Source organism: Amblyomma maculatum, chromosome 1 (assembly GCF_055883805.1).
Source record: "Amblyomma maculatum isolate TAMU_Amacu chromosome 1, ASM5588380v1, whole genome shotgun sequence".
Lineage (NCBI taxonomy): Eukaryota > Metazoa > Arthropoda > Arachnida > Ixodida > Ixodidae > Amblyomma > Amblyomma maculatum.
This window is the reverse complement of record NC_139344.1, coordinates 257,092,167-257,118,175: the sequence shown is the minus strand read 5'-3', so window position 1 is coordinate 257,118,175 and position 26,009 is coordinate 257,092,167. Positions and strand designations below refer to the sequence as shown.

Sequence of the window (26,009 nt, the reverse complement as noted above, 5' to 3'; positions counted from 1 at the left end):
CACATCATTGCCTGCTGGCTTATCTGTACGAATCATATTTAAAAAGCAGCTCGTAAGTAGATAAGCATATCTTCATTATTATTTGCTACTACAGTGCTCATGCCTCTGCAGCTTTGTACAAAGGTGTTTTCATAGGCTAGAATGAACAGAACGAAGGAGACCAGAAAGCAATGACATTGACCAAAAATGGTCTAATTAATAACTTGAGAATGTTTCGGTTTAAACATGCAGTCTTGATTACAATACTCCCATAGACAAGGCCCCTGCGTGGGATTGTGATTGAATCACTGATTTATTGCTCGATTGTGGAGTTGGGATTGTGAACAAGGGCCCTGACCCTGTATGACAGCTGAAACATCGTCCATGATTTTAATTATTTAATTCATTTTCTGTATTCGGCTTCTGTTTCCTCAAGTTCATGCTTTTTATGCACTAGTCAAATGAGCTGCCTTCAAATTCTCAACTTCATAAATAAAGCCAGCATTACTGTGCCTAGCAATCTGTCCAGGGCCCAGTGCAGTGCAAAGGCCAGTCCCATATTCCTCCAATTAAACTGGTCCTGTTCTAGTTGCATCCATTTGACCCCTTCAAAGTTATTAATCTCACCCACCCACCTAATTTTCTGCTGCTCCTGCTATGCTTTCCTTTCCTTGGAATCCAATTTGTTACCCCTAGCGACCGTTATTCTCTCTTCACACTACATGTCTTGCCCATGCCCATCATATGCCAACAAATGTCATTAATTTAATTTACATCTTACACATCTTAATCACGTCTGAGTCATGTTGTGACCTTATAATCACAATTTATTCAATGTTTTAATAAATTTCGATTCTGTGTGACGTCACAACCCTCTCGACCAATCCTGAATTTCTTGATGCATCGCCAACTATGTTAGGTGCTAGATTGAGAGCGTAACACTGTCATGTAAAATTTTCGTCGTGTATGCTGCAAGAAAGCTCTGGATTGAAGTAAAAAGCTCAAAAATGCCTTGCCTGAAACACCCTTTCGACGTGTTCCCTTGTTGTGTTCTCTTCCACCATGGGTTCCACAGCCTTTCCCATGAGGTCGTAGACAGCCTTAACAATCCGAGCAAGCTCATCCTTGGTGATGTAGCCATCGCCGTTGATGTCGTAGAGGTTGAATGTCCACCGAAGTTTCTCTTGCAGTGAACCCCGAGAAAGCACGGACAGTCCAATAACAAAGTCCTGTAAATTCCAAAATATGAAAAAATAATGTCACACACTTTTCAAATCCACATGATACATTGGGAAAACTGCTCTACTGTAAAGGAACAGCACAACGAAAAAAGGACAAAGAGAGTAGACAGACACAGCGCTGACATGGCTGTTGGGATGTGCCCAAAGAATGAGTCCTTGATTGGCAGCTCCGAGAGACATTTAGTCCTGTTTTAGTTGCATTGTGGCTTTGCCGTTGAGCCTGTGCCGACTAGCTAAATAATGTACCCTTTGCAAAAACTAATGTACACTATGTTCAGTGTGCCTTTTGGCCAACATAATTAGGGCAAGGTTTTTTTGCCTGTGTTGGCGAAAAGGCAAACTGTAACTATTGTGAAGTATTTTCAACTACTTAATATAGCTGACCACCTTCTGCGAAATGTTCAAAAGGTCCACACAGTGCAGTAGCGAATATTGGCAGCAAAATTACGCAGCCTGGCAGCCTGATAACTAGACTAAAAACCTACAATTGCTTCCAAATTACCTTGCCAGCATGCAAAAGTAACTTTTTTTCTATATCCAACATCACTACGGAGGCACTGAGGCTAACAAAAAGACAACTTGTTCTTAAAGTTATACAAGCTTGCTGTTTCCCAAGAATGACCAATGCATGGTTTCTCCATGGCTTAAGATTACAGAACAGGAATAATGGCAATACAAGTAGACTCTGTTTTATATCTCTAGATACACCAATTAGCACTTCTGGCTGTTTAAATGATGCATATATCAAAGCAAAATTTGTGAAATTATTGAATATGGTTATTTAATATATTGTCATGGACGAGGACGAAGAAGCGGGCAGTGGTGTGGGCAGGATCGCTCGCGCTAGGCCCGCCAGCATTCATTACAATCATCTCATCGTCACCAGTCATCTTTTGTCTGTTCTCTGGCTTGCCGCCAGTAACATTTTGGTGGAGCGTGCCAGGTACGTTCATCCCTCCTCATCCTGGCCCGGTGCTTCGGCGGCCTCTGTCTGCTTTCGCCGTCAACAGCAGTTCCTTCGGACACATCGCCTGGCTGTTGCACAGCCTGCTGGACCCAACGCGAACTTGCTGTCCCACCGGCTCGTCTCCCGCCTCGACCACAAAACACAACGAGAGACCCGACCAGATGACCACACTGACCGCAATGCCAACCAGAAGACCGCACCAACACAAGACACTGCCACACATGAGGACATCCCCTGCCCATGCCATGCGGTGCGTGCTTGAGCCTCAGGCATTGGATGTTGGCGACCTGTGGCCTGGTACCATCTGGGCCAGGTTTCATCCGGTCATCATTGCAGCGGCAAGCCGTTATCTTCCTTCTCTTCTATCTCCATTCCTCTAGTCACGCCATTGTCATGTCATGTGTCTCTCCATCTTCGCCATTCTTCCTTGTCCACGATCCGACGCTCCCTCAGTGGCCCCCAATAATGTCACGGACGAGGAAGAAGCGGGCAGTGGCACGCGCAGGAGTGTTTGCGCTAGGCCCGCCGCCATTCATTAAAATTGTCTCATCGGCATTTTCTGCCTGTTCTCTGGCTTGCCGCCACGTAACATTTACAGTTGGCACTGCTATACAGTAAAACATTATATGGCATACTAAGGCACTAGTTCTGCCTAAGATGTAGTTGCATGAAATCCCCGACTTGGCTCCCATAAAACCATGCATTTGGTGGCTGCTTGTAAGCAGCCTGAAAAAAAGCCACACACAGTAGTGTGTGGCTTACTGTGAACATATCAATTAGCACATACCGATCACCATTACCTTGCTGAACGGGTATCTTGTCAAGCAGCTATGAACTATGCGACGATCACAGGGAAACTTTACTGGTGCCTCTAATGAAGAGGTCATGGAGACACATCAATAATGACATCACGCAGTGCACATGCTGGAAGCTGCTAACCATCCTGGAGGGAGATCACCCTTGTGACTTTGCAGAATGCATTCTCACGGTCCTTCCATTCCTATGTCTTTAAACAGATGCCAGCAAAGAATTACACAAAAGCTTCGCACGGTCTCATGCTGTAGTGCAAGCTCAGTAATAAGGGAGTGATTACTTGTTGGCATCTACCTAAGTGCAGCCATATGCCTAAAAAGAAAGTTATACAGCTTTCTCAGAAACTTCATAGATTAATAAAAATTTGTTGTCTGGTCTGCATTCGAACCCTGGACCATCGCCTGTCCAGGGCAGTTACTCTACCAACTGAGCTAACCAGAAGTCTAGTAAGTGGCAGGGCAAGAGTGAATTGATCAATAATTTCAAGTCGGATCTGTCTTAGTCCAAAGTTTAGGGGAACCCTCCAAAGTGGAGGAGATTGGTAATAATGGAGTGATTACTGATTGGCATCCACCTAAGCGCAGTCATAAATACAAAGGAAAGATATACAGCTTTCTTATAAACTTTGCAGTTAAAGAAAACTTCGCTCTTATCAATGACTCGAAGTCAGACTAGTGTTAGTCCAATGTTTAGGGGAGTCCAGTCCAACACACATGTTCACCTTTAACATGCCTTTCTTACATTAACAACGTCTACAGTGAAGCAAGGAAAGCACACCGGGAGAAATCATTCATAAAATTTCATAAAAAAAAAAAGAAAATTTCCAGAGTTTATTTTTTGCATTGCCGCTAAACTGCAACAGTAACAAAGCTGCTCATTCACAGGCAAGATGATGCATCAGAGGACCCAGCAATGCTCCCTAGCGGCAGGCACTCAAAGCAGCCCTGTAGCGCATGATGTCAGTACACATTAAAGAAACCCAGGTGGTCAAAATTCTAGAGCTGTCCACTACAGCGTCCCTTATAGCCTGTGTCGCTTTGAGTGGTTGATGCTATAAACCAACCAACTCCCCTCTCAAAAAATCATAAGGCACTGCTTTAGAAAGTAAGGAACAGCACTAAGGTTATAGGCACCGTGCAGGAGTAACTCGCGGTGCGACGCGCGCGCCCCTCGCAGCGGGAAGAACAGTTCGGTAGGGAGACGTGCGCCCGGCCGTGCAGTGGAGGCGCGGCGAATCTGCTGTGCGTGGGGCACATTTGCCGTTCGTTCTTTCGATTCGCGGCATTCTATGGTTACAAATGAATTGCTAGGTTGCAGTCCTTGCATTGCTGCTGTTGCACACATTTTCACTGGCCTGATAACATATTTTTCGCGTCACCGAATAAGCTTTACGACGCGAAGAGACGCTAAGTGTGAATCGCTGCCTTCCAACGAGCAGTGAGCTGGCAATCATGCCCGGGTATTGCCGCGTCCAGATTCACCGCGAAGCATTTTTTTCGAAAGAGGACACACTATACCTTCACCTGCATTAGCATCCTTTCTCAACCTGCAAAAAAAAAAATAATATTTAAAGAAATTGGGCAACTCGCATCAGTGCTACTGGGACCGCCGTGCGCGCCCAGTGGGCTGCGCTCGTGAATGCAGTTGTTCATTGCTTAATTTTTATGTATGCTGTCCTGTGGTCTATATTTCCCTGTCTACGATAGCTTGCATAAGCACCAGTACAATGCAGAGAGTAATCAACAGGAATGGAGCGTTTTAATGGCGCATTTACTACGTCTTGCGCATTAGTTTCGCGAATGTACCTTGCCAACTTTTTTTTTGCTTGCTTGCTTGCTTTCATTATTTTTTTCCTCCCTCTCAGCTCGTTCCTTTTTTTCTTTTCCTTCGCTGTCCGCTTCGTCCTCCTCTGTAGTGATTCAGGAGATGTCATTCCATACGCTTTATTCATTTAGTTGTGTTAATGACATTTCGATGTCTACTCAGCTGTTGAACCTCGAATGAGAAGCTGTTTCTCATGCGATACTGCTCAATCGAGACTGTAGTAGTAAATAAGTAAAAAAAATGAATGTATTTTTTTTTACTTATTTGTGGGCACTCTGAACAGATCTGGCATTCATTACATGCCATCCTGCTCCAAACAGTTGCCGAGCAGCTGACTGCCACCTGTTACCTTCCCCTGTCAAAACTTAATTTTGTGGCAGAGGACTTGAAAGTACCGTTAAAGAGGCATTAAGGATCGTTAAAAAAAACAAACGAAAGAAAACTAGCATTCAAGTCGAGATGAGGCAGGATGTTCTTTCGACGAAAAAGAAAATTAAGCATCCTACAATTCTGACATGTGACAGAGAGGTAGACATGCATGTGTATTGGAAACTGTAGAGCGTTTGTGCAGTGCTGTAAGGGAGTTTTCATTCTCATAGCTGCGTCGCTGTATCAGCGACCGCGTGATCTGCCATCCTTTCCTTTATCGTCGAGAAAAGTGGCAACCGCCTCACCAGAAAACAGCTAAAGCTCTTCAAAATCCGTCTGCGTAATATAAGTGCCTGCGGCATTTTCAGGCCCCCGTAATCGCGTTGTAGAGTTTTCAGGCTTGTCGCTTTTTATTTTTTAGGCTTTTTTCTCTTCTCCGACTACAGCTTCATTCATTCCTATTCTTCTCCCATACACGTTCCGTCCTTCTCGGCCGCTCGATTCCCCGCAGCTTTTTTTTTTTTTTTCTTCTCACCCACCCCCGCATAGGGCATTCGAGCTGGCCTTTGTGAAGCTGTACCACACTTGGGAGGAGGGGCGTTCGGCAATGTTTTTTTTTTGTATTTTTCTACATTCTTACCGTGTTTTTACGCCCCCCACCCTCCTACCACCTTCGTTTTTTGCTCGGCCTTTTCCAACTGAGCGCGCTTCTCCTGTCGTCTTCCGTTTCGCGCGTTTCTAGCCTAGAAATAAACGCCCAACGGGCGGCCAGGGCTCGTCCCTGTCTCTGTGTCTTGTGCCGTGTGGCTCTCGCATTGTTTGTGCTTCGCTACGTCGCTCGAGCTGGCTGAAACTGCTACCATTTCGCTGCGCAGGCCGCCTTTTTCAAGCGCGCGCCCTGCCCAGGCGGCCGCGCGTCTCCCTTTCAAACTGTTCCGGCGCTCACTCGTGGCGCTGCCTGTTTGCCGCGAGTGCTGCCCCCTGGGTTTCTGCACGGTGCCTATAGACACGATGTGGCAAAAATCTATGTATTTCTTCCACTTTTTGCATATGTGTGCGTTGCACATGCTTATCCACAGAACTTTATTTTGCTGCCTAAAGAACACTGTCAATTAGCTTGTTTGTTTTGTGGACGTCCCAAAGCGACTCAGGCTATGAGAGACGCTGTAGTGGAGGACTCCGGAAATTTCTACCACCTAGGATTCTTTAACAAGCAGTGACGCCATATACCACACGGGCGCTTTGCTTTTCGCCTTCATTGAAAAGCGGCTGCCGAGACCGGGATTCCATCCCGCATCCTTGGGAACAGTAGTCAAGCGCCATAACCACTGCACCCCCCCAGCGGTGCATTCTCAATCAGTCATTTGAGCATATTTGCATTTTTACTCTGCACTGCACAGTAAAGCTTATGAAGACTATACCTCACTGTCTGTTGCTTTGCCAAGTATAAGTAATGTTGGTAAATTGTAGGGCGATGCTTCTCAGCAAACTGCAGCTGCAGAAGCAAGATCCAAAAAAGTGAGCCTCTATACTGTATTAAGAAGTCCTTCTTTTATTATTACTACTACTAGTGCTTGGTGTTGCAGTTATCAAGCTGAAGCTATGAAGAAATCATCAAACGCTGAAGTTGCATTATTCTTGATGTCACTAAAGCTTTGCTCGTAACCTGCACGAAAAGCACCACTGTCATCATCCTCAAAGACATGTTTGCATTCTGCTTCTTATAAAGCTGGAATACTTGCTTCCAGTTATAACTGCTGCTCTGTTACAAAAAAGAGTGGCTAAAGGAATGATGCACCTTGAAAAGTCACAAAATAAGTCTTCTCTGTGTTAAAAAATGTCACACAAAGCAAAAAAAAAGAAGGTAATGTGTTGTAAATTATAAATAAAAAAATAATTACAAAAACTAGCACATTAAAATTTCAATGATACAAAGCTAATAGGGTTGCAAAATGTAGAATCTTAGCAATATAATCATAGCTGATTCAAAGCTTGGTATGATATGAATTCATAAACGTCCCTTACCAAAGCATATTGTGTACAACAGGAAGAATTTTGGTTATTCCGAACTCTCTTTCCTTACCACTACGAATGACACAAACGTGGGAGCCAGTACCTCACATACGAGCAGTACGCAGTGCCTTCACATTGTGTACGCTAAGGTACCACGCGCATGGTATGCACTGCAAATGAGCAGTGGCGGTCAACCGTAAATAAATTCCATCAAATGTAAACAGATCAGAGTAATACCTCTCCTGTGCTTCAACATACAGATTTTGTTCATACAGCACGCAGATTTTTGTTTTCAATGCATTCAATGTTATACTTAGGTTAAATATATTGTTTGTTAGGATCATGAGCCTACAGATTAGTCGTTACTGTTACTATTTTTTTTTTTCTCACCAAGCCACTGCACACAAATCGACAGAGAAATAGCATTGGAACCTATTAATGCCTTTTCGAATTCAGTGTCATTCTTTCATGGCTCTGCTGGCAGACCCCTACACATCTGTCTGCACATAACCAGAGATCTCTTTGGGTCATCTAGCTAGTGGTTAGATTTGTCCAAAGGTGCGTAGAGGAACTTAATCTGACCCAATGACAATGCATAGAAACATGCAGTCGCCCAGTCTGATGCTGTCACTTGTCGTCCTGGAAATTAAGTGATCGACACCACCTTTCTTTCCTAATGGGGCTTCTAATGCTCTCACAATAAAGAAACGTAGCCACTTGTTTCAAGTACCCATATCCTTAGGCACTGATGTTTTCTATCCTGAAAAAGCTGCTAGGGCAGGTAGCATCAATAGATAATAAGAAAACCACGTCGTTGGACATATAACCCAGAATGTGCCTAAGCAAGAAGACTGCTCACAACCCTTACCGTGAATGTTATTGCCCCAGTGTGGTCCTGGTCGAAGGTATTGAAGACAAAATGAGCATACTGACTAGCATCTGCACCTCGTGGGAAGAACTGTGAGTAGATTATCTTGAATGTCTCCTCTTTAACCATTCCAGATGGGCATTCCTGCATACGAAAGAGGAAACATACCAATCACAACTATGCTTGGTGCAGTACTTCAATGAAGGCTCTTATCCACTTCCAAATCCAGTTTTTTTACCTTGACACCTTAAAAACTTTCAGCTTGTCAACGTAAGAAAATTAGCAATGGTAGTAAATCCAGCTGTCAATCACTCAGTCATTGGTCCATTGGTAAAGAAAAAATAAAACTAAAGTAAATAGGGTCATGCAACTACTAGAAACTAAGGTTAAATAAAAGGTGGAACGCATGTAACTTTGTACTGTTGCATTCACACTGCTGATGGTACAATAATTAAAAAAGACTCAGAGTCAAGCTTACCTAAAAAGAAAAAAAAACTTCACTAGTGTTTAGTGTTTTTGAGTAAAAATGAATACAGTTTTCTTGCTAAGCAATGTTAGATGTGATGCATGTAGTGCACCATGCACACTTATTATTCTGCTTCATGTTTCCTGAGCAAGGACTGCACAAAAAGTTACAGCCTCTCAGTCTCTGTCAACAGACATAATCATGAAATGCTACACAAAAGCAGGGCAATTTGTAATACGGCTGCCATACTATCCATGCCATCCGTAGATGCATTAGCATCGGCATTTATACTGCATGCGCTCCAACAGTCGCCTGAAATTCATGGACACTTCATCTACTGATGTGCAGCATAGGCTGCATTCCATACAGCTGAGGCAAGATAAATAAATACCAGCGATATGGTGACAGGTGTGGCGTTACAACGCATTCCGCTATTTCTGACCCCCAACTGTGTCCCAAGCCTTACACCGCTCCGTAAAGCTGCTGGAAAACTTCAGACACGTAGATATTTACAAATCTACACACTCTACTATGTTTGCAAGACTAATTTTCATTTATTTCTTACTTCTCTGCAGTTTACTCTAGGCAGTCTTGGTTTCTATTGAAAGATAGTAACAAAGGTGGTACTTGTATACGCAAAGCTCATTGGATCACATGATAATGAACAGAATTTCTAAGGGAGACTCGTTGGCAAGGCTGCAGCAGGAACTAGTGTAATTCTGTACATACGTATCTGGATAAAGACCATTTTTATTCATTTTTGGAAAAAGAAGAAAGCTTCCTGCCTGCTTCTCACAATGTTACAGTGTGAGTGAAACCACATTGTATAAACTAGCACTGGAGTCGGTATTCAACATCAGAGTGCATGAAACTTTGTTCTTGCGATTCAAGAACTATGTGTCTTTTGAAATTTGTGGCATGATGGGCTGAACATAAGATGAAGGAAAGAAAACATGTCACGCTGCATAAAGTTTGAAACACTTAACTCTAAGTATCACATTAGCAAAAAAAAAAAAAAAAAAAAAGAGGGAAGAAAAAAACTATCAGTGGCAATTATGATGCTATTACAGTTGCCTGTGGCAGGTGAGTTTCAATGTACTAAATCCTGCTATGTGCTAAATCCTTCGTCAGCACATTCCAGGCTTGCATTTTTACATGCAAGCAAAATGCACTGCAGAGGAAGAAAAGTATAGAAATGCTACATGTCATAATCTATGGCTTAATATTCAATAGCCAGTCCAGAAATTAAACAAATCATTAGCTAGAATGCGAGGCAGGCTAAATCTGGGAATGTGGGCCAGCAAACATAGCACTGCAAAAAATGGTTTTAACTAATTTTTGGCTTATAATGCAAAAGTGCCAAAAATTTGTTTGTCAGGAATTGCACGGAAAGAACTAAAATCTCAAGAGTTCAGAAGGATACATCACAGTATGAAATTAAAAAAAAAGGCAAAGAATATGCGTAATCACAAAGTACTAATGCCGTGAGATACTAGGTGGCATTAGAGACAGTCTGTGTCAATTCTTACCTGCTTAAAGCCTCTGTACATGAGCTGCAATTCTCGCTTATTGAATTTGGTGAGCTGGCACAATGTTTCAATTGCTTCTGGCTTGTAGTGTACAGTTGGCCCTTCTAATTCATCAATCTCGCTGTCTGAAAAATCACAAAAAAGAAGGACATGAGAACATTAATAATATACAGTACAGAATGACACGTGGATAATAGCTATTAACATCCACATAAGTAAAGCCATACAGCTAACGGGGAAGGCTATAAAAGCTTATTGAACCTTCATAGCTTAACAAATATTTGTTCTGCCTCGGGGTGTAAAATTGGGACCCCCCAAAACACTGGAGCAGTTGCTCGACCAACTTAGCCAAGAGGTGGCGTGCAGTTGCAAAGTAAGAGGAGCAACCTGAAGTAAATTGTATGTCAGACAGACAAGCTTAATGAAATCCCCAAGGTGCGATTACCATCACCACCTACCAAAGTGCAGGCCCAAAGCTACATAAGAAAAACATATAGCCTTGCCAAATCTGTTAGCAGCAGAAAGGCTCATCTCAGCCTGGAACATGTATAACTCAAATGCTGCTAACTGTGAAAAGATTTTCCTGAATGCATTGGTCTAAATGCAAAATGTTATGAGCAAACTTATGCGTGACACAGGCAGTCATCTCAATGACAAATCTCATGAAGATTTGGAAAAGCTCACTGTATAACTGCAAGTCTCCAGCAGCTAAGAAGCTGATCAGTTCATCGAAAGACACTTTGTGCTCAAAATTGAATCTTGTTACTTCACAGGGATGCAATCATGCAAAACATCCACAAGAAGAAAGATAAAATCACATTTTATTTTTTTTAGCAAACACTGACATGCAAACATTTCTTGCAATGAGTCTTCTCTGATCACAATGCAGCACTACGCATGCATGCCAAAATGAAAAGTAGCCTAAAATATATGTCTTCCTATACAGATCCCATCTCAGAACATTTATGTCCACTAATAGCCTTCAGTGAGACAGTTTAACGCATCCTGTAATAAGACAAACTCACAATGTACATGAGGTATATTAATGTCCCTAAGATGTCACACATGCCCATGTTGCAACATGAACTGCAAAAAGGCCTCATTTCACCAGTGTGAACGACATTTCACAATAAAGTCATCTCGCTTAGATGATGTAACTACTTTTGCTAAGCAGGCAAGCAGCTCATCACGGTTAGGTGCATCCACGAGACATAAGGCAAGCGCCTCAGCTAGAGCATCAGAGTTATTTGTTCTGAGAAATGACTTCATGCTGCTACAGATACTGTTGTAGTCACACTCCTTAAGGGACTTCTTAAGTGATGCCAACACAGATTTCCAGATGTCTTGTGGAGGTTTCGAGGCTGACGCATGGGATGTGGAAGCAACATCTTGCACAGATGACTCAGGAGGCCCAATACCTTTGAGTGGAACGAAAAGTTTCCGCCTCTTAGCATTTTGTGAATGGGCTTCATTAGCTCGCTCGTCATCAATATTTCTGAAGTTGACTTTGTGACTGCTACTAAAGTCTGTTGCTGCCGCTGCCGAGCTGTTACTCAGGACATCGAAAAGGTTTCGGCCCTGCTTGACCTTGTGAAAGGATGTCAGCTGCTCCTCATTAGCCCGGCGGTAAGCCTCCATGACATTCTCATTGTTGTCAGCCACTGAATGTTGCACAAATGTCACATTCCTAGAACCTGATGTAGCATCTTTTGATGGTATTCCAAATGCATTTTTTGACACAACATGCATTCTGGCTCCAGCTCGGCTGCTCTCATTTGATACGCCCGCTGCTTTGAAGAAAGTGGCCAGCTCTTTCAAGACTACGCTAAAGCTGGACCGTAGCTTGGTTTTCTCTTTCACCCACTTTGACAGCTGACTCAGATTCCTTGGCTCACTGTACCGCCTATCACAGAACAAGATTGCACCGAAGTCATGCTGGTGACGGATGACACGACCAATTGCTTGGTTAACAGCCCTGGTTGCTTGAAGTACATACCAATCGTTGCCAGAAAAAGCAGGCTTAGATGATGATTCATCAAGATACTGCTTCTTAAGCTGAACACGTGGATCAAAGCAAGGAGGTAAAGGAAAGCCAACGATGATAGCTGCACGAGCATACTGGTCTGTGAAGTCCATTCCCTCACTCATACGCCCCCTGCACACTGCCATCAGGAGGCAACCTCTTTTTTCAGGTGAATCCACATTTTCACAGTATTCTTGAATAAGAGAGGAAAAGTCTGTGTTTCTCTGGACTTCCATTACTGTGGGCTTGACAAGTGCAAGTGAGGTCATGGTTCCATTTGCAGTCCAGGTCTCAACGAAATTCCTCATGACTGCATATGAGGGGAAAAAAAGCAGCACACCACCTGGAATGACCCTGCAGAGGTTGCACACCGTTCTTCCCAGAGAGGCTAAGTAGGCTGGATTGTTTCGGTTCTCATAACTGCAATTCAAGAGCTGCCCATCGTAGCCATTGCTAAGCACGGAAACATAGATTTGCTCTTCCTTGATGACATGTGGGTTCTCCAACTGCACAGGAAATGGAATGCCCAGTTCGGCTGCAAATGAACTGAGTGGTGAAAGCGTGCCACTGGTGAGAATAATGCAGCGGACTCCTTGCTTTAGGAGGTTGTCCATGCTTACACTCGGTGAGAAGCACCAGCAGTTCAGACACCAATCCAGCTTCTTGGATGCATTTGACGACACCGTCCAGAGATCTTGGGCTGGCTTCTTTTTCTTGTTTGCATCCTTTTGTATATGGACTTTAAACTTTGTCTTGAATATCGCCTCCACCGATAAGCCATCCCCTTCAACTGAATAGAGGCTGTTGAGAATGTTCACGAAACGGTTCAGACCTGTGCCTCTTGGACTGAATGCTCCAACTGCATTAACCTCCAGAAAGGAAACAATCTTGTCCAGTAGATCTAGAAGTTCATCTTTGTTATCCCTACTTACACCTGCCGATTCTAGCATGGTGAACATGAAGTTTCCTGGCTTTGTTGTAGATTCTGTATTTACCTGCAAAAGCAGCTCATCCACATATTTTTCTAGGGAAAGTAAAATAGCCTTGATCTTGGCTATGTCAAGCAATGTGAAATCTGGGTCAACTCCTTCCATCCCAGCAGCTGCCTCAGTCTCTTTCTGTTGCCTCAAGTCTGCTGCGTGAGTCGTTTCCTTGATACATAAGGCCAAGTCAGAAGACAAAAGCTGAAATGACATACTTTCTTCACACATGTTTTCTATGTTGTGAGCTTCATCAAATATAACCACATTTCCTTCCAGCTCAACACCATGAGCCTTTCGCGACTTTGCATCCACAAGGTAGTTGTACGGCATAAAGACGATGTCGGCCTTTCCCTTCAGAGTTTTGGCTGCATAATATGGGCAACAAACAAATTTCTTGCCAAGCTTTCCCAGATCCTCAATATCCATTACAGGAGTGTCTTGGTACTCCGACCTTGTCATTTTTGTGTCATAGTTCAGATGAAATGGGCATGTCCTAGTAGTCACCTTATGCCTGCAAACCCTTAACTTTGAAGCATTGTCTTGCAGTTTCTGGACATCTGGGTTGATACAAAGTTGATCTCTGGAACCCAATACTACCGATTTGACGTATCGGTAATTTGTTTTTTTCAGTTCATTTATGGCCTGCGACAGCTGAGAATGAGTTCTTGAACTGTAGATAATCTTCGGACACATGGGGCTCGGTCGATTTGCTGCCTCCTGCTGATCGAAAAGACTTTGCAGTTGCGACAAAAATCCCGCGTTTGGGTCAGGCGATCGGTGCAATCCCGCAGTTAGCTGCATTGCGGCCTTGTGATCTTCAAGCCAGGCAAGCGATGAACACAGCAGAGACAAAGTTTTGCCCGTTCCTGTTGGACTTTCGAGGATGCCGTTCACACCACTTTGCAGGCACTCAATCACTTTCTCCATATATTTCTTCTGAACATCATAAGGTTCATGGGGAAAATGAACCGTAACACCCCTTAGATTGAACATTTGAGACGCCATATCATGTCAGCTGTGTTACTCCATGTGCCGACATTAACGGTACCGCTCCTGTTCACCGCACAGCTTCATTGCTGGTACGAACAGCCGCTTATGAAAGGATGACGAACGAAAGAACAAATATTCGCTATCTACAGTAGCACGTGAGAATCACAAAATGGCAGAATGATCGTCTAGCACAGTTCACTGACGGGACACTCGGTAAACAACGAATTGCAGTATCTTGAAAGCGCAGCACACTTGGGTCTTTTCACGCACCACCAAACCATGTAGAAAATCGCAAGAGACCAAACAACACACGGCTGGGAAGCGATACACTCAATTCTCCAAAAACTGGCAGTTAATCACTATTTGCAGGCTTTAAACGATCGAACACGATGTAACCAAGCGCGGGAACTGCGCGCACAGGAAGCGCAAACGGCGATGATGATAAGAGAGAGGAAGCCCTCGGCAGACATGGAAGAGCGTTCAGTTTTCTTTCGGGTTTTTATGCAAAAAAACGCCTCAAAACAATTTATCAACCTTATTGCAAGTTCACAACCCCAACCAATCGTGCACTACCGGCGTTCACTGAGACTCTAGCGGTCCACCTTTATCTACCATGCCTTTTACCTCATGGACCTATGGTTTTATTGCATTACACCAGATGGCCAGCACAAATAAAATAACTTCTTTGAATGGCTCTAGATGGCGCTAGTTACCCCAATGGCACGGGCTTTACAATGGCACTGGTAGGGTCCCTAGAAATATTGCTAGTCTGTCGTCCGCCGGCCGCGGCGGAGGCGGCCGCTGAATGATCGCCGCGGTGGCGCTGCGGTGAACCGGAGTGCGCCACTGCTGACGGAGCAGACGACGCGCGCGCCCGTGCGCTTCGAAATGCATTCGCTGCATGCTCATTGTCAGGTGCCTTGTACATGCGATGCCGCTCTTTAGTCTTTGATTTCAGTTTAGTCGTAATATTGAATTCGCAGCCGTGTTGTTGGCATATTCACGGATGCGACTTTTTTTTTTCGTGAGCGAAGTTTTGCGCGCATGCCCCTGAGCCGATGTAGAAACGAAGCTGCTTTTTATACCCTATTATCCTGCTGAAGCTACCGCCGTGCCGTAGTGTAATGAAGACTTCTGAGGATTTTGTGCAAACAATTGCGCTTGCATGGAGAACTATACTAGACGCACATTCTAGGCTCTAAGGACCATGTGTGCGAGCAACAGAGCGCTGTCGGCGGCGTTTTCATTCACGCTATAGTTTCATCTTAACTTCTTCGGACGTTTAGCTAAGTTATAACACGTATGTAGAAGTAGAAACTTTCGGATGCATGCACAATTAAAGCACGCAAGATGGGAACCCGAGCCCTTCAAATCGCACCGCGCTTCAGGCAACCTGCTGATAGGCATTATTTGGTACTTAGGAAGCCTAGTAGCCACTCATCAGAATATGCCATCACTTTTGTTGACTTCCGTTTTGCAACCTCTAAAACATATTTTAACAGCCAGCTGTTAGTTGAGACGAAGGGCACTAACACTTCTTTCAAACTCTCTCCTTGAAGGTGTTCATTTTCATTTTTCATTTCACCGAGAGCTTTTACCAGCTTTGCCACCTTAATTGTCCTTCGTACGACAAACTGCTCGAGACATAGAAGTCTGTTTCTTAATTTTTTTTTTCTTCTTGACAGGGTGTTCTGAGTTAACTTTCGCAAGTATTTGCAGGCTATCATGTTGCATCAGAAATAATGGTACAGTTCGTCGCAAATTAAGCAACGCCCATTGTAGGTGGGAAAGGTCTTGGTAATAGGCTTCAATCCGCTGCCAGGACACAAGCTGAGTTTCGCAATGTCCTGAATAAGATTAATTACCTCTTCTGTTGACTTTACAGCTATCTCCTTGACTTTGTTTCCTCGAATGCACACAGCAGCATTCATGGCAGCTTCACCACTGCGATGGAACAGAACTCGCCGATGGCAGTTGCCTCCGGAGATTCGTCCTCGCTTGAGTGGCACTATGCGAATGTTCATTGTTCAACATCAGAAAGATCGACATTTGTCCCCAGTGGCGGTGGCATGCAGCTTTCTGCATTCCTGGAGCAGGCTCACGTCACACGATCCACCACCGCTGTATTCTTCAACTGGCTCCACTGATGCTTCAGGATCAGTGCACTTTTTTTTTCTCTGCAGGTCTCCCTGCTGGCTGTTTTTGCTCGTACAAGTTGCGCTCCTTTCTCTTGAGAGGCAGGGGTTTCAACAAGTATTTTGGAGTGTCAGGAAACAGCGTTGAGATGGCATCCTTCGTGAGTTGCGTAACATCCCGTGGAATCTCAATTACCTTTACCTGTCTTAAACCTTCGCTCAATAAAGCAGGGTTTGAAGGGTCGCTCACAAACTTCGACACTAGCTTATTCGTGTTACAGTAATGTGAGGGCAACCCCGATCCGGATCATCCGATATTTATATATACCGATATTTATATCAACGTCCAGGATTCCCTGTCTGCAACTCACAAAATAATTAGGAAGATATTCACCACTTGTGGGTTTGCCCGCCACTGAAGCCAACAATATCGGCATCTGACGGCAGTGGGCCTTTCACCGAGCAACCCATCTTCGTACATTGCTTGCACGCAAGGGCCTTATCATCGTTCTCTCTTGAATTTTATTAGAACACAGCCAGTCTATTTTCTTTCATTTATTACGCCTTTTAATTTTCGTTTTGCATATTCCTTTATGCCTTAGCTGAGACAATAAACACTGTTATTGCCTTTGCAGCCGCGCTTGATGTTGCGCTCCCACTCTTGCCTCTTCCCTGCGTCTTTCGGTGTCCTGAAGAGAGAACATTTCACCTTGCACGAGCGCTACCCGGTCTTGCACCCGGACAAGAAACACGTGCTATCACGCTTACCCCGTTTTCTGGACATGACGCGATCACATATCCATAAAAAAGGCACACTTGCACACATGCTAGCTAATTTGCGCGCATTCCGGCCCGCGAGCGAAAAAAAGCGCACATGGTGCACGAGCCTTGTCACGGCACCAGCGGATAAGCGCGCCGCAGATTCGCAGTACGGCACAACCACCACAGCACCACGTACACAACGCGACTAGCCTCTATAACGCGACCACGCTCCGAATGCGTACAGCGCCCCCTGCGCTTTCATCCGGGAAGCGGCCAACCGGTTCCATAGGGAACCCCGCTCGGACGGCAGACTAGCAAATACTTCTAGGGACTCTAGCACTGGTTCAACCGCGGCACCGTATTTTGTTCACTCTCGCTCTTTTTCTGAAAGAGCGGAGAGGGAGAATAGTTTCGCAGGTTCTCGGTCATGCCTCGGTGCGCGATCAAGTGACAAATAAGTGATGTAGCTTTACGTCACGCACACGTATTTCGTGTTTTTTTTTTATTATTTTTTTTTTCTTAAGATGCACTATACAAGAACGTTGGTGACAGAGGTGCGCTGTGTCAAAAGCGCGATGCGGGGGGATTGTATAGAGTGAGCGCCGTTCTATGCGTTCGCAATCTTTTGCTTAGCTTCGTTTCTTTTCTTCCAGCGGTTTGACAAAGCGGCTGGTATTCCAAGCCATGCAAGGAGTCAGAGGCGCTGCAGGGATTTTTGCGTTTGCTTTACTCATTGTAATGAAAAAGTGCAAGAGTACTGATCGTATATGGGACCGCAAATATATTGAGTACCTGCACACGAGTTATTTTCACCCACACATGCAGTTTTGTAGTGGCAGAAAAAAAAAAAAAAAAAAAAAAAAACTGTCAAGGCTGAGAGCATCCTCTAGGCACCTAAAAGTTTACGTTTGGAATTAGGCTGTGAAATTATACAATATGTTGCTTATGAACAAACAATTTTCTGTCACACTACGAACGTAACTTAAGGTACAGTTAAATTAAAGCGGCCTATTGAGCCCTGTTCTGCTCTGGTTTGAAACTGCGCTGTCTACGTTGGCCAGCCTGCCCTCTCCTTTTTTCATCCTTTCCGCACTGCTAGGAAAAAAAAAAAAAGAAAAGAAAAGAAAGGCCCCGCCGGGGTGGTGCAGTGGTAAGACGCCCGACCACTGTGCCGGAGTACCCGGGTTCGAACCCGACCTCGGCGGCTGCGTTTCGATGGAGGCGAAACGAAGAGGCGTCCGTGTGCTGTGCGATGTCAGCGCACATTAAAGATCCCCAGGTGGTCGAAATTACTCCGTAGCCCTCCACTACGCCCCTCTTTCTCTCTTTCCACTTTCATTCCTACCTTCCTCCCTTCCCTTAGGGCGCGGTTGCGGTGTCCACAGAAAACAAGTGAGACAGTTACCGCGCCTTTCCCTTCCTATAAATAAATCAGTTTTTAAAGAAAAGAAAGCGTGCGTGTTGCGCGCTTTGCTCGCAGGATGGCTAGACGCTTCCCTTCCTCCAGCTCAACTAACATTGGCAAAACATTAGGGACTTACTTGGAAAGCGAAAAAACGGGGAGGGAACGGCTTCCTCGGCACTTGGCTTGGGAAGGTTGGCCGCGTGACGTCACGCTCTTCTTTTTTTTTTTTTTTTTTTACCTCCATGCTAGTAACCCTAGCGAGAGCAGACGACCAAAGCGCCTCACGTCCATCTACACCGCACAATATGGTGACGAATTTATTCTTGTTCTAACGTACGCAACGGCGTTCAATGCCCCGTTTCTCAAAAAAAAAAAAAAAAAAAAAATCTGCCGTCGACCTTCGGCATATTGTCGGCATTGTCAGCGTTGTGAACGAATAACCAGGCGCGTATTTGACAGGTCGTAGTTGGGAGCTAGAAGATGTACAGGCGCGAGGCACTGCATGATTGCTTGCTTTCTGTTACGTCACGAGACTATATGATACGAGTGAGTTGGTAAGAGCTGCCAACCAGCGGTAGGATGAGAATCTAATCTTGAACCTTTGTATCCTGAGTCACACGCTACCCTTCGGCAACGCAGGTGCGTTCGTATGGCTTTGGTAAAGCGGGATATTCTTTATATTATATATACCGCGCGTTGCACAATTACCAGCGCGCTGTAGAATGCTTCTCGCAACTAAACCGCAGAATCCTCGCAGCTCAAATTTCGCACAGAAAAGGCATTTAGGTCGTTAGTATTTTTTAATACCAAATTTGTATGGGGTACTGTCGGGTGGTCTTTCACACACTGTAGTAGTTACGACTGTATGTTAGGGAGAATGCGTACGATAGCACAAATTAAGGTATTGGTGATCAAAAGAATAGCAAAATGCATGTACGCGAACGAGGATCCTGAAAACGGGAGCCGCGTCATTTTCATACACCGAAATTTTGGACATTTCCTTGGAAAGAATTTTTTAACGTAATTTTTTCCACATATTGTTTGACATCACGGTAACAATCAATACATCCGCAGATCTCCCATATGTAGCTTCTAGTTTTTTCTTTTTTTTTTTTTTGTTAATTAAAAAAAGAAAAAACGCTCCCCATTGGTCTCCGAAGGAAGTCTGGATTATTTTTGTGAGCGTACGACAAACTTCAGAAGCAAAATTTTAGCAAGTATCAGAAGATTAGGCCACCCGTATCAACATGTCCACAAAAGTATCTTTCACATTTTCACAGTTGCCTCACAATAATTTATAACTCCAACCCATTGGTTATCCACGGAAAGTCTCAATTACTCATGAGCACAGGACAAACTTCAGAAACGAACATTTGGTACGCATCGGAACCCTTTAGACCTTTGATATCAATACATTCATAAAAAGTATCTTGCAATATTCTACAGTTGCCTCACAATTATTTTAAAAAACGCAGCCCATTTGTTTTCCATGTTTTTTTCTTTTTTTAAACTGCCGCGAGCGCAGGAGAAACTTTAAAAGCAAATTTTTTCCACACATCAGAACCTTAGAGAATTCTTATCACTATGTTATTAATAGTATTTTAAGATATTCTGCAGTTGTCTCACAATCAGAAGGTGTGCCTGAATTCATGGACCCGAGAGACCAGCGTAGATTCGCCCGCTGAGCCGCTAGCTTATTCATGCAGTAGGTTCACATCTGGAAGTAACACTCGGTGGTCGCACGGGATTGCGCAACTGTCGTTTTATGCTATACTACATCCTATATGCGTCGTCTGCGTCGGTACTAAACAAATAGGGTATCAAATGTGGCGTCGCTTATGTAGACGAGCGCTTGGGACTCACAAAGAGAGCGCAAGAAAATTGATGAGTCAAAACGAGGTCTCATCTGATCATAAACGCCCCAAATACGGCACGTTTTCCGCTTCAATCACTGAAACGGCCACTAAGAACTGTTGTCATAATTAAAACCAACCGTGTCGGTAACGTAACGCTACTTGCGCGTATTCCTTCTTCCGTTGAACCTGTTCGTGTGTAGTGCCATGGCTTTTTACGCCGTCGCAAAATAATTATTTTACATTGTTGGTGGCACTACTATATTCTTCTGGTTACGTTTCAACACCCAGCCGTGGCGGCACGGTGGTTAAGCACTCAACTGTTGTACCCAAGGATGCGGGAGCGAATCCCGACCTCGGCTGCTGCTTTTCGGTGGAGGCGAAAAGCTAGGCGTCCGTGTGCTGTTCGATGTCAGTGCACATTAAAGAAACCCGGATGGTAGAAATTCCTAGAGCCCTCCACTGAGTCGCCTTGGGACGTCCCAGGAGGTCCCAGGAGGCGAGCCAGATGGACAGCGGTGGTGGTGGAAGGAAAGGGTAGGCAGGGGACAAGAATGTGTGGCATTGTGTCAGGTAGTGTTGTATATTTGTGGATATATGTACCGGCATGAATACAGTTTGCCAGGTGTGTGAAGGAGAAGTGAGGCAGCAGAAGAAAAGGAAGGAGAAACGAGCGCCGCCCACACGTGCGAAGAAGAACTGCTCACCGCAAAAAAAAGCACCGCCAGCTCCTCGCGCCGCGCCTGAGGTCAAATAGCGGCGCCGACGACCTTGGATGGATGATGTCAGCAAAGAAAACATGAGCCCATAGTAGAACACAGTTCAGGTCAGTGCCTGAGTGTGGCATGCCTAATAGTTTTGCGGAGTTATGCTAGCGATATTGCTCGATTGTTGCTTCAGTATAGTATGCTACACGGTTAGTTAGTAGAAGCTAGCGTGGTATATCTTGTAACTGCTTTCTTTCCTCCATGAAAAATACTTTCTTAACGTTATTATAATGCTACTTAATTGTTGCAGTAATGTTGAAAAAAATTTTACAAAGTTTGTGTGCAATGTTTCATAAAAAACAACAACTCGAACATTGCATCAGCATTCAATGCAAAAAAGAAACAAATTTAATGTAATGTTTCGGTGCATCTAGGAGGTGAGCACATTAAATAAATTCGATGCATCCACCATGCCTGGAGTGGTTAACGTTTTCGTGAATGCTGTTAAAATCTTACTCCCGGTATTAAGTATCCAACGTTTCTGAGTCACAATATAGGAGTAGCTGACAAAATATGAATGGCAAAAAGAAGTAGGAACCGAAACCGAATTTTTAGGAAAAAAACGCACAAAAGTCCAGGAAGCACGCAGCTGCGTATAGTATGCTCCCAGTTACTTTAAACAGACACTGGAAGCAGGTTTTACTCTTGTATGCGCGTGCTTTCGCGGCATGCGTCAAAGCGAGTCGCTGCGTGAACCACGAGGCTGCATGAAAGTCACGCAGTGGCCGTCATGGAGGGGCTGTAATCTTTACAGAGCTGCAGTTATGTCCTGCCCAAGTACGTCGCATACAGAACGTATATAATACACCCGAGCGTATGCACATAAAACTTAAGTTTTAATTTCTTGATAATCGCAACTAATTTGAGATAGTTTCCTCTGCACATGGTGTGCACTATTAATTTATGCTAGTTAGTGCATCGTCCAAACTGTTTTTTTTTTTCTAGGGATTGCATTGCAGCTTCCTGTTGTCTATGAGGTGAGGAAGGAGAGTGAAGCAAATTCGCGATAAATTGCATGGTTCATAGGGGGAAGGGGTGATGAGATAAGCGAGGTCAATGTTGAGAACATTCTAGTAGGAGCTTCACTACTGGCCCCCTACAACGTCACTGATGGTCAGGAATAAGTTCCATACCACCACAAAATTAGGACGCTACATCGCGTTTTTCCAGGCTCTTATTTAATATTTGAGTCTTGTTAAAACTTAAAGAGCACTGCAGAATCTGCATTAGAGTAATTCGAAAGCAAGGATGCTGCTGTTAGTTGCTTCTAGTTGTTGCTTCTAGTTGTTTCTAGTTGCTTCTAGTTGCTTCTAGTTGCTTAATTCACTTCTTGTTTACTCATTTTAGTCTTTAGTACTTTCAAATTGCGCACCAATCCCTTCCTATGCCGTTTTTCGGTTCTACTTCCGGTTGCGTGACGTCAAATCCTTGCCGTCACATTAATTCACTTCTTGTTTACCCATTTTAGTCTTTGGTACTTTCACTCCCACCTTCCTTCCTTCCCTTACAGTGCGGTTCAGGTGTCCACAAAACAAGTGTGACAGATATACTGCGCCTTTCCTTTCCTGTGAACCAGTTATTTTAATTAATTACCTAATTACCTTTTCGGCCTAATTATTTTATTACGTCACCCTCTATCGATTGACACCCCTCAATAACCTCTACCACTTCTCAATTACTCACAACTGCTGCGGACACGGTTTTGCAGAGACACGTTTTGCGGACATAGCGAAGTAATGCATTCGCATTAATAAATTTCCCAGCCCTGGTTCATATTCAGCTCTTTAGTCACTAAGATTTGTGTGGATGCTGGAACGCTGCGTTCTTTTCATTCCCCGCCCCTTGCCTTCCTTCTCTCTTTTCTCCTGATAAGTTCCCTGAAATCGTAGAAGAGTTGTCGGTTGAAAGCTAACACAGAAGTTGTTGAAATTCATAATTCTGGCAATCTCCGTCGTACCTGAAAACTCTCCTCTGTGGTTTGGCACCGCCACTATGTGCTCCCACCGTCAAATGCTTATAAAACATGACTTTGGCGAAGAAATTTGTTTATCTGCATTTTGAAGCATTTCTTGGGATTTAATGTCGCAACATTCAATTCCCACAACAAGAATGAGTTGCACACAGCTATTCCAGTCTGCGTGCAAACGCAGCTATAAAATAATTTTTTTTTTGTTGTTGTTGATATTGTGTCGCATAAACTTTTGACTCATGATGTACTCTGAATTTGTATCTTGGGTAGTTATTTCATGCACCCGCATGAATTGTGACCAATGAATTAAGTGTCGTCAGCTGACGGTTGATAATTAGAGCCTACACACACACACAGGGTGTTTGGGTGAATACTTTAAAAATTTCCTAAATATAAGTTGTTCTAAAAAGAACAGAAATATTTTCAGAGGCAAACTCTCAATCCCGGCGGACAATTTATTCCAAACTCTCCTTATCATGTAGCTAATAAACTGAAACTCGCTAATTAACATTTAAGTTAACGCAATCCGGTTCTTGGTGCCAGTGGCGAGTTTGAAGCCACGGGCAAGACGATGCTAAGTCAGTTTTTGAAAAAAAAGAAAAAAAAAAAGACTAATTTTCTAAAGCCCTGCAGTGGGAAGAATTCCGGCGCTTTTTGTCGCACGAAACCGAAATTGAGCTCATTGGTCACGCAGGAATCTCGAAGCTGACGGTACGTCCACTGGCGACGTGTTGCAGTGACTTCAGTTCAGGCGTTCAGTCGTGTCCGACTCTTCGTGACCCTATGGACCATGTCACGCCACGCTTTCCGGTCTCTCACTATCTTCTTAACATCACATAGCTTCATCTGCAATGCCTCGAGAATGCCATCTAACCATCGCGTTCGCTGCCTACCCCTTCTCCGGCGACCCTCAACCTTTCCCAACATCAAATCTTTCTCCAGCGACTGCTCTCTTCTAATCAGATGACCAAAGTAGCTGAGCTTTAACTTTAGAATTTGACCCTCCAATGAGCAGTCAGGGTTTATGGTCGACAATATCGACTGATTTGATCTTCTGGCAGTCCAAGGAACTCTTAAGAGTCTTCGCCAGCACCACAATTCAAACGCGTCAATTCTTCGGCGATCAGCCTTTTTCACAGTCCAACTCTCGCATCCATACATCACAACTGGAAAGACCATAGCACGGGTTATACGGATCTTGGTTGGCAGACTAATGTCTCTGCTCTTTACTAGGCGGTCAAGGCTAACCATTGCTCTCTTTCCCAGAAGCAGGCGTCTCCTAATTTCATGGCTGCAGTCTCCTTCCGAGGTAATCTTGGCGCCCAAGAACAGAAAATCTGTCACAGCTTCCACTTCTTGTCCATTGATGCTCCAGGACTTGATAGGGCAAGACGCCATGATCTTCGTCTTTTTAATGTTCAGTTTAAGCCCAAACTTCTCACTCTCTTCTTGTACGCGCATCAGAAGTCTCTTGAGATCCAATTCACTTTCTGCCATTAAAGTGGTATCATCCGCATATCTAAGTGACTACGGCGCCCAATACGAACTGCAAGCGTTATTCTGTCATATCATGTACATTTCGTTTCGAAGCTTGCTGGAAGAAAAGCGCAGTCATTTTCAGATGTGAGGTGGCCATTTTCGAGAGCGACGGAATACATATAGTGTGCATGACACGGCACAGTATAGGGCGGAGCTCGAATGTGGCGCCGCAGTCACGCCCCGGCTTCAAACTTCCCTTTGGCACTGACAACCGGACTGCGTTAATTGAAATTTAATTAGTCGCATTCTTATAATTTTGCAGTAAATTGTGTCCGCTGAGGTTGAGAGTTTGTTACTGCAAATATTTATTTCTATTTGAAGCTCCTTAACTCAAGGAGTTTTTAAAATGTTCTCTGAAACACCCGGTATATATATCTATACAGTATAACGTAAAACAGCAATACACAATAGCTAGCGGAAGCAAACATACACATTTTCATATATTTACGAAACCTTCTGCCCTAGGTGGGACCAACACGCATTGTGTACGCCTATAGCGAATGGCGAAAGATAGACCCAACACGTCTCAATTTCGGTGGTCCCTCCGAAGCACAGTTTCGATGACCTTGTGGCAAGTACAATTCAGTAAAGAGGCCCGAACGACGCGAGAACCAGCGCGAAGCTTCCAAAAGGGCCGCAGAGGAAATGGAAGACTTCTGTTGCGGGGGTCAAGCTATTTGCCACCGTCGGAGTAGTCGGAGAAGTGTAAAGTGCGTCCCGTGGCCGCGGACTGAACAAGCTCGCGCACTAGATAGCTGGGCTGAGCACAGCGGCTTTTAGTGTGTGGCTCTGTAAAGAGCTTTTACCGGCAGCAAGAAGATGGGCGGAGATCTAAGTCACTCAACAGCCGACGTATCAGAGGCGAGGCTACCAGGAAAACGAAGTCCTTGCAGGGAACCAGCAATTCAAAAGGAAACATTGGCCGAAGCCATTTCTGCTGGGAGGGGCTCGCACAACAAAGCTTCCTTCATCTCTTCATCTGAGGAGCGGAGCAGGGTGATGAGCGGCTGAAAGGAGAAACTCAAATGTGACATGACATTCGCCGTGTATTGACTTAGCGCTGTTATCAATAAACGTGCGTGCGGAAGTCAAAACCGTTTTACTTTGTCGCTCTGGTAGACAGCCATAGAAGGAACATGCACAGGGGAGTACTACGAATGAATAGTACAACATACGAATGCGGAAAGAGGACGTTTTTAAGTAATGAAGGTTAAGTGAAGGAACATTTTTCTCTTTTTATTTTGGTCACGAACAGCACATATTACACGTCATAAGCGAAGGCGAAATACGACATCATAAAATGTCCGTAAGCTAAAATCCCGTACTCCTCACGTTTCTGCTATTTCAATGCTAGCGGTCATTCGTGTTTCATTGCTCCACCGCAGTGTCTTCCGTGAGCAACAATCTAAAGTAAATTTAAAGTTTATAGGCACAGAAAGCACACACGCACAAACAGCTCACAAATGCCAAGAACGGCGGAGAATGCCTGAGCGCTTAGTGAGACCTGAAAATAA

At 44.3% G+C, this 26,009-nt stretch overlaps 2 protein-coding genes across 3 annotated transcripts in view; both read right to left on the bottom strand.

Annotated features, from left to right (window-relative positions):
• LOC146206291 (Kv channel-interacting protein 4-like) overlaps positions 1-26,009 on the bottom strand; it is a 529,985-nt gene that overhangs the window by 18,881 nt on the left and 485,095 nt on the right. For both annotated transcript variants that reach the window (XM_084590922.1, XM_084590923.1), the window contains 3 exons: positions 10,070-10,194; positions 8,075-8,218; positions 996-1,208 (listed from right to left, as the gene is read on the bottom strand). In XM_084590922.1, coding sequence (XP_084447048.1) covers positions 996-1,208; positions 8,075-8,218; positions 10,070-10,194 — 482 coding nt within the window. The remainder of the gene's footprint in view (positions 1-995; positions 1,209-8,074; positions 8,219-10,069; positions 10,195-26,009) is intronic.
• On the bottom strand, positions 10,864-14,673 carry Rtel1 (Regulator of telomere elongation helicase 1). The gene has a single exon (XM_084590921.1). The coding sequence runs from the start codon at positions 14,078-14,080 to the stop codon at positions 11,174-11,176; it is 2,907 nt and encodes a 968-aa protein (XP_084447047.1). The 5' UTR covers positions 14,081-14,673; the 3' UTR covers positions 10,864-11,173.

What these genes read in the sequence shown, in the direction of transcription:
- Rtel1 (XM_084590921.1), bottom strand. Translation starts at nt 14,080, where the DNA reads ATGGCGTCTCAAATGTTCAATCTAAGGGGTGTTACGGTTCATTTTCCC.